Source organism: Capra hircus, chromosome 15 (genome assembly GCF_001704415.2).
Source record: "Capra hircus breed San Clemente chromosome 15, ASM170441v1, whole genome shotgun sequence".
Classification (NCBI taxonomy): Eukaryota; Metazoa; Chordata; class Mammalia; order Artiodactyla; family Bovidae; genus Capra; species Capra hircus.
This window is the reverse complement of record NC_030822.1, coordinates 64,968,947-64,978,062: the sequence shown is the minus strand read 5'-3', so window position 1 is coordinate 64,978,062 and position 9,116 is coordinate 64,968,947. Positions and strand designations below refer to the sequence as shown.

Genomic DNA, 9,116 nt, shown 5'->3' with positions numbered 1-9,116 from the left:
GAAGAAAAGCTATGACAAATCTAAGATACAGAGATAAAACAGAGATAGCATTTTGCTGACAAAGGTCCATATAGTCAAAGCTATGGTTTTCCAGTAGTTGTGTACGGATATGAGAGTTGAACTGTAAAGAAGGCTGAGCACTGAAGAACTGATGCTTTCAAATTATGGTGCTGGAAAAGACTCTCATCCCTTAGACTGCAAAGAGATCAAACCAGTCAATCCTAAAGGAAATCAGCTCTGAATACTCATAGGAAAGACTGATGCTGAAGCTCCAATACTTTGGCCACCTGATGTGAAGAGCTGACTCTTTGGAAAAGATGGGAAAGGTTGAGGACAGGAGAAGATGATGTCAACCTCGAATGAGATGGGTGGGTGGTATCACCGACTCAGTGAACATGAGTTTGAGCAAACTTCAGGAGATATGGAAGGACCAGGAAGCCTGGTGTGCTGCAGTCCATGGGGCCACACAAAGAGTTGGATGCAACTTAGCAACTGAACAACAGACATGTATCTGCATAAAAGGCCTTACTTTAGATCAGACTCTCCTTAAATGTTCTGAACTGGGACCAAAGACAAAGTTCACTAATCTCACTTCACTCAAGAAGTGAGATGACCAAGGACTAGAAAGATGATAAAAAGCTGTTGACATGGAAGAGCTCAACCTGTGGTGAAAAGGGACAAGTAAATGACAAGCACCTCAATTCACTAAGTGTTATAAGGAAGATGTGAATAAGCAAGGGCCCCTGGGAACATAAAGGAGGGGGAGACCCAGCCTGGACAGCCTAAAAAAGGCTTCATAGTAGCACAGATTCATTTGAGCTCAGACTCAGAATACTGGATACTGAGTATCCAGTGGGATACTGACACCTGAGATTCTCCGTCTGTCTGTCTCTGTCTGTTTACCTGCTTAGTCACGTCCAACTCTTTGCGATCCCATGGAAGGTAGCCTGCCACGCTCCTCCATCCATGGGGTTTTCCAGGTAAGAATACTGGAGTGGGTTGCCATTTCCTGCTCCAAGGGATCTTCCCAACCCAGAGAGGGAACCCAAGCCTCTTGTGTCTCCTGTGTAGCAGGTGGATTCTTTACTGCTTGAGCCATCGGGGCTACTTCACCACTATCCCTATAGATACAGGTTTATTGTTAATCAAGGTTCTTTAAAGAAATAATCAGTGTATTAATCAAACTGGAAGTCTTCTCCAAAGAGTCAAACATTTTAACATAACCTTTTTCCACTCACTGATAGTTGTTAATGGTAAAGAGTGAAAACCAAACATCAGTTTTAACTGGCTGCAGGAAATGAAAGATTATTTCACTTTAAAAAGTTTTCATTAAAAATTCATTAAGGTAATTCAAAAGTTTTAAATGTTTATCCCAGCAAATAACTTGGGAGCTCGCTCTGATTTCCCCTCCATTCTGACATAGCCCCAAATAGATAAGGCTGCCCCACCTTAAGAAGACATGACTCTAAAAAGTTGTATATGAGGAAATCTTGAATATATTGTCATTTAAAATCAACAAGGGGAATTAGGTAATCAAAGAAACCACACAGTAAATATATTTCCATGAAATCAAAATCTTTTAATAGTACGAATTTACCCTCAGTTTCATTATTATATTTTTCACCCCCAAAAGTTCACATACAGAGTTTTTACAAAGTGGTATTCTGGCAGTTGATATCGTAATGACGCTGCATATTAACACTCTGCATTGAAGAGGTATCATAAAAATCGCATGGCACATTATTTGCTAAGAAGTAGCACAGGTACAGTTGGGAGAAGGTTCCTAGCTTTACTGTACTCTACTTGACGGCTTCTATGGTATTCACAGTTGCATCTCGGGATTTCTCAAGTGCTGCCCCACCCATTTTCCCTTTCCTAAAAGGCCACAAGGTTTGTGGACAATAACTGGCTCAGCAAGACAAAACTCAGATGCCTCCAAATGAGAAAACCTACTCCCAACCACCCTGGGCTGCCCCTTCTCCTGACTACCTAGCCCATTCTGGACAGCCTGAGTCTGGCTCACACCCAAGTATCTGCCCAATCCTGCTTTCCCACTTGTGCTTCTAACAACCCAGGGTGCGCCCCATACCTTGTCTCCCTAACACTAACAGGTATTTGGCCTGAAACATACAGAAACACAATCCTAGCCTCGGATTCTGCTCTATTTTGGCATTTCCACTTTTGATAAATGATTTTAATAATCCTTTTACAATCCAACTGGATCAAACCAAATGCTATGGAGTGTTCACTCTGATAAGTTTTCAAGTAGCCCAAGCAGTAGGCTCTGCTTTATCCAGGTGACAGCTCCCAGCTCCCCAGGAAACCTCAGGGGCACGTGTATGCCTTCTTCTCCAGCTACAAGACTGCAGAGTGGGTCTCCTGCAGGTTCTCCTCAAGCTTCAATCCCAGGTTGTCAATTCCAATGCTGGTGACTGGTGGTACACTGCTTTCAGCTGGCTCTGCTGTGCGTGTCGGGGTGGAGCAGTACAGGATGAACCCTATCATGATGACGGTGAAGGACAGGATGTAGAGTCCTGAAAACTAGGAGGAGAGGATCGGCTAAGATAGTGGTCTCTCACATACACATCTCTGCTGCTGCCTTCTGTCCACTGAGTTTGGAGAGTTACCTTCTCATAATCTTTTTATCTGAAAGTTGTCCAAGGAGATATTAAGGACCAAAACTGTCCCACGTATATGTGATCTCTGCCAATATTACCCAGCCCATCAGTCAACTGGGTAAAACATCTTAGATCTTTAGGAAATGCACTCTTGCCTTTCTCTGCAATAATACAGCAACATCCCACCTCACAACTAGTCCCACTTACTTAGTGGAGAGACTAAAAGGAAAGACCCAGATTTAGACCCTAGACAACATATAACAATGGCGTGAAACAATAAGAAAACAGAATGGGTTGGAGAAGGAAAAGAAAAATAAAATGAAAGAGAAGAAAAAGTGAGACACATTCTCAAGGGTAGAAGGAGAAACGAAATAGGTTTTGAAATGAGTATTATATAGATTGCTGGTCCCCTCCAGCTGTGGGCTTCTACAGGTCACCATTGGTTTCAACATGTCAATGTTTCATAGATGCTCAATTAGTTCTTAACCTTAAACTTTTAGAACCCTGGAAGAGCCAGTTTAGTTCAGTTCAGTCGCTCAATCGTGTCCGACTCTTTGCATCCCCATGAATCACAGCACACCAGGCTTCCCTGGCCATCACCAACTCCCGGAGTTCACTCAAACTCATGTCCATTGAGTCGGTGATGTCATCCAGCCATCTCATCCTCTGTCATCACCTTCTCCTCCTGCCCCCAATCCCTTCCAGCATCAGAGTCTTTTCCAGTGAGTCAACTCTTCACATGAGGTGGCTAAAGTATTGGAGTTTCAGCTTCAGCATCAGTCCTTCCAATGAATATTCAGGACTGATCCCCTTTAGCATGGACTGGTTGGATCTCCTTGCAGTCCAAGGGACTCTCAGGAGTCTTCTCCAATACCACAGCTCAAAAGCATCAATTCACCTGTGCTCAGCTTTCTTCACAGTCCAACTCTCACATCCATGCATGACCACTGGAAAAACCGTAGCCTTGACTAGACGGAACTTTGTTGGCAAAGCAATGTCTCTGCTTTTGAATATGCTGTCTAGGTTGGTCATAACTGTTCTTCCAAGGAGTAAGCGTCTTTTAATTTCATGGCTACAGTCACCATCTGCAGTGATTTTGGAGCCCCCCAAAATAAAAGTCTGACACTGTTTCCACATCTAATAGCCAGAGCCCTCCCCAAAGCTAGAAGACCTCCAATGGATTCAGTGATGATGCAACGCCAGTGATAATTTCAAGCAGAGCAGGAGCCAAACTAATTTCCATGGGTTTCATTCTTGGATCCAATATTAGCACAGAACCCAGCACATAGCTAGTATTGAATAAATGTTTTTTTTCTGAGGGGTGAGCAGTGGATTGGGCGGGGGGAGGTGATTCAGAGAAGATTAAGGGAGAGTTAAAGCTATTTCAGTTAAGTTCAGTCACTCAGTCATGTCCAGCTTTGTGACACCATGAATCGCAGCACTCCCTGTCCATCACCATCTCCCAGAGTTCACCCAAACTCAAGTCTATCGAGTCAGTGATGCCATCCAGCCATCTCATCCTCTGTCGTCCCCTTCTCCTCCTGCCCCCAACGCCTCCCAGCATCAGTCTTTTCCAATGAGTCAGCTCTTCGCATGAGGTGGCCAAAGTACCGCAGTTTCAGTTTTAGCATCATTCCTTCCAAAGAACACCCAAGGCTGATCTCCTTTAGAATGGACTGGTTGGATCTCCTTGCAGTCCAAGGGACTCTCCAGAGTCTTCTCCAACACTACAGCTCAAAAGCATCAATTCTTCGGTGCTCGGCTTTCTTCACAGTCCAACTCTCTCATCCATGCATGACCGCAGGAAAAACCATAGCCTTGACTAGCTGGACCTTTGTGGGCAAAGTAACGTGTCTGCTTTTCAATATGCTATCTAGGTTGGTCATAATTTTTCTTCCAAGGAGTAAGCGTCTTTTAATTTCACGGCTGCAGTCACCATCTGCAGTGATTTTGGAGCCCCAAAAAACAAAGTCTGACTCTATTTCCACTGTTTCCCCATCTATTTGCCATGAAGTGAGGGGACCAGATGCCATGATCTTCGTTTTCTGAAGGGAGCTTTAAGCCAACTTTTTCACTCTCCACTTTCACTTTCATCAAGAGGCTTTTTAGTTCCTCTTTACTTTCTGCCGTAAGATTGGTGTCATCTGCATATCTGAGGTTATTCATATTTCTCCCAGCAATCTTGATTCCAGCTTTTGCTTCTTCCAGCCCAGTGTTTCTCATGATGTATTCTGCATATAAGTTACACAAGCAGGGTGACAATATACAGCCTTGACATACTCCTTTTCCTATTTGGAACCAGTCTGTTGCTCCATGTCCCGTTCTAACTGTTGCTTCCTGACCTGCATACAAGTTTCTCAAGAGTCAAGTCAGGTGGTCTGGTATTCCCATCTCTTTCAGAATTTTCCACAGTTGATTGTGATCCACACAGTCAAAGGCTTTGGCATAGTCAATAAAGCAGAAATAGATGTTTTTCTGGAACTCTCTTGCTTTTTCCATGATCCAGCAGATGTTGGCAATTTGATCTTTGGTTCCTCTGCCTTTTCTAAAACCAACTTGAACATTTGGAAGTTCACGGTTCACGTATTGCTGAAGCCTGGTTTGGAGAATTTTCAGCATTACTTTACTAGCGTGTGAGATGAGTGCAATTGTGCAGTAGTTTGAGCATTCTTTGGCATTGCCTTTCTTTGGGATTGGAATGAAAACTGATCCTTTCCAGTCCTGTGGCCACTGCTGAGTTTTCCAAATTTGCTGGCATATTGAGTGCAGCACTTTCACAGCATCATCTTTCAGGATTTGAAATAGCTCCACTGGAATTCCATCACCTCCACTAGCTTTGTTCATAGTGATGCTTTCTAAGGCCCACTTGACTTCACATTCCAGGATGTCTGGCTCTAGGTGAGTGATCATACCATCGTGATTATCTTGGTTGTGAAGCTCTCTTTTGTACAGTTCTTCTGTGTGTTCTTGCCACCTCTTCTTAATATCTTCTGCTTCTGTTAGGTCCATACCATTTCTGTCCTTTATCAAGCCTATTTTTGCATGAAACTTTCCCTTGGTATCTCTAATTTTCTGAAGAGATCTCTAGTCTTTCCCATTCTGTTCTTTTCCTCTATTTCTTTGCATTGATCACTGAGGAAGGCTCTCCTATCTCTCTTTGCTATTCTTTGGAATTCTGAATTCAGATGCTTATATCTTTCCTTTTCACCATTGCTTTTTGCTTCTCTTCTTTTCACAACTATTTGTAAGGCCTCCCAGACAGCCATTTTGCTTTTTTGCATTTCTTTTCCATGGGGATGATCTTGATCCCTGTCTCCTGTACAATGTCACGAACCTCAAGTCCATAGTTCATCAGGCACTCAATCTATCAGATCTAGTCCCTTAAATCTATTTCTCCCTTCCACTGTATAATCATAAGGGATTTGATTTAGGTCATACTTGAATGGTCTTGTGGTTTTCCCTACTTTCTTCATTTCTGAATTCTGATCTGAGCCACAGTCAGCTCCCAATCTTGTTTTTGCTGACTGTATAGAGCTTCTCCATCCTTGGCTGCAAAGAATATAATCAATCTGATTTAATCAATCTGATTTCGGTGTTGACCATCTGGTGATGTCCAGGTGTAGAGTCTTCTCTGGTGTTGTTGGGAGACGGTGTTTGCTATGACCAGTGCATTCTCTTGGCAAAATCTATTAGCCTTTGCCCTGCTTCATTCCGTATTCCTTGGCCAAATTTGCCTGTTACTCCAGGTGTTTCTTGATTTCCTACTTTTGCATTCCAGTCCCCTATAATGAAAAAGACATCTTTTTTTGGTGTTAGTTCTAAAAGGTCTTGGAGGTCTTCATAGAACCGTTCAACTTCAGCTTCTTCAGCGTTACTTGTTGGGGCATAGAATGTGATACTGAATGGTTTGCCTTGGAAACGAACAGAGATCATTCTGTTGTCGTTTTTGAGATTGCATCCAAGAACTGCATTTTGGACTCTTTTGTTGACATGATGGCTACTCCATTTCTTCTAAGGGATTCTTGCCCGCAGTAGTAGATATAATGGTCATCTGAGTTAAATTCACCCATTCCAGTCCATTTTAGTTTGCTGATTCCTAGAATGTCTAAAGCTATTTACAGTACTCTAAACTTTTGAAGTCGGTATCATAAAAGTCAATTGTACTCTCCCATAGAATGTTCGTTTTTAACTCTGAGGAAACCTAAGTAACTTATTCAAAACATGTTCTGCTTGATTTGGAGGTTTTAAATGTTTATAAGAAAAAAAGTCCTGTTCCTCTTAAGAAGTATTAGGTGCCCGGTCATGTCCGACTCTTTGCAACCCCATGGATTATAGCCCACCAGGCTCCTCTGTCCATGGAATTCTCCAGGGAAGAATACTAGACTGGGTAGCCATTCCCTTCTCCAGGGGATCTTCCTGATTCATGGATCGAACCCAGGTCTCCCACATTGCAGGCAGATTCTTTACCATCTGAGCCTCCAGATGATTAAATGGAGGCACCTTTATTAGAAGAGAGAGATTGAGGGAGTGAGACAATAAGTCTCCTGAATTAAAGGCTCTTACCTTTTTTTAATTCTACCCTTTGTGTCTGGATCTACACAGGAAGTTTCTGTGGCTACTCTGTTTGCTGAGTATTTACTAAAGATCAATCCAGGGAGGGGGTGGAGTCTGACACCAACGAAGGTAGAAATTTTTAACATCTTCAACTGTTTCAAAATATTAGAGCCCAGGTTATCTTAGATGCTACACTTTTTTAAACTGGTGATATATTGAGTAATGATTCTTTACTTAAAATTTTCTTCTAAAATCCTAGGTATCTTCTTTATGTTCTGTATGATTTCCAACCTCTGTAATTTACTCTGAAGATCACAGCAGACCTCTTTCCTTTATGAGTCTTGAAATAGCCTTTCACCAAAAAGAATAAAATCTGATTAGAGTTAAAAGTGAGCTGCTAGACATGCAGGGACAAAGAAACACAAAGCAAAAGAACTGTAAAGGAATTATTGCTTGCACGTTCCATTTTGAAAACAATAGTGTAAATCATTTGGGCAAAAAAGACACACAAAAAGGCTTTTTCTCATTAAAGTTAATAGCAATTAAAGAGCAAATACTACATTTAGGGAGCTTATAATAGGTAGCGACAAGTGTATTTTCACTTTGAAGCTTTTATTTCTTGAAGCTTACTTCCTCCTTGGACAATATTTTATTTATGAGGGAAAAGTACATGTTAAACTACTAATGCTATCTCAATATGTTTAGTTTTAAAAAAAAGCACACGTGAGCCAGGCCACAAGTTATACTGCAGAGCTTTCAAGCTTTCTCTGGTAGCCATCAGCTGGCCTTGAACTGCAGAATAAAATCACCACGGTCCTCTAGTGGTGGCCATGTGAAAAGCAGTAACACCAGCACGGAACAGCTAACACTTGAAAAGCTTGCTTTGTACCCCTTAATGATTTTTATCACAGGAAAGAACCTAAGCCTATCAAGCTCACTGTTCTGATTCACTCTGACATCTGTCACTTTTTAATGATGCCACCAAAAAGCTATAAATACTTCTTCAGGCTTGGTTCGTGAATACCACAACCAGTAGGTTTTTTGCAAAGATAACAGCTAGTTTCTATGATGTAATTTTGAAAAGCAAAAATGGTTTATGCTTCTTAAGCAGAAATTTCTGGGAATACACTGAACTAGGCATTCTGAGTTCATGGTCAATTCCTGGGAATAGTGTCAATCAACACCATGTAATTTCCACCCAGATCTAAAACTTTATAAGGATAAAGAAATACAGTTGCTATACCCAGCTAAAAGTAACATTACCAAGCAACAGCTGACATTCTATTTGTTCAAATGATTGTAATAGCAGGCAGGTTAACAAGCTTTATACTATGGAAAGATAGATTTCTAAGGCAGTAAGAAATTCTTGCTAAGGAGATGAGAAGGTTTTATTTTGGGATCTAAAATTTTAAAGAAACCCACTACTTCTTTTACACCAAAAAAATGTTCTTATTGAACAAGATCTATTTGCTCACCTTATAGCCAAACAGAAAGAGTCCAAAGAAAAGACTGTAGAGGTCAGCTGTCAGGATGCCCAGGTTGACAGAAGTAGCACTGGTGACTTTCATCACCAGTGGCATGAAGCTATACAGGCAAAACATACAGAGGGCAAATGCTACAAATAGCAGGGCTGTGGGGGGAAAAATGGAATATCTAATGTTAAAGGAAGAAATCAAAAGATAAAGGATAAAGCTTGCCTGATGTAAAATTCCCTGATCCTTTAACATACTGTCCACAAAGTCCCTTATTAACAGTAAGCATTACAAATGAGACATACAAAGTTCTCATGTGATGTAGATGAAGAACTACAACAGAGTGTTAGATGATCAAGGCCATAGAATCTTGCTTATGGTGTAAGCTAACAGCTCTTTTCACTCCATGCTATCCACACCTGCCCGGTGAGGTGCCAATGACAAAAGACATCATGGTTGGACACAATTTGTG

General features: G+C 41.6%; 1 protein-coding gene across 1 annotated transcript in view; it reads right to left on the bottom strand.

Moving 5' to 3' along the window:
- SLC35F2 (solute carrier family 35 member F2) overlaps positions 1,555 to 9,116 on the bottom strand; it is a 66,466-nt gene continuing 58,904 nt past the window's right edge. The window contains exons 7-8 of the mRNA XM_018059843.1: positions 8,648 to 8,802; positions 1,555 to 2,541 (exon numbers count right to left, since the gene is read on the bottom strand). Coding sequence (XP_017915332.1) covers positions 2,356 to 2,541; positions 8,648 to 8,802 — 341 coding nt within the window. The 3' untranslated portion in view covers positions 1,555 to 2,355. The remainder of the gene's footprint in view (positions 2,542 to 8,647; positions 8,803 to 9,116) is intronic.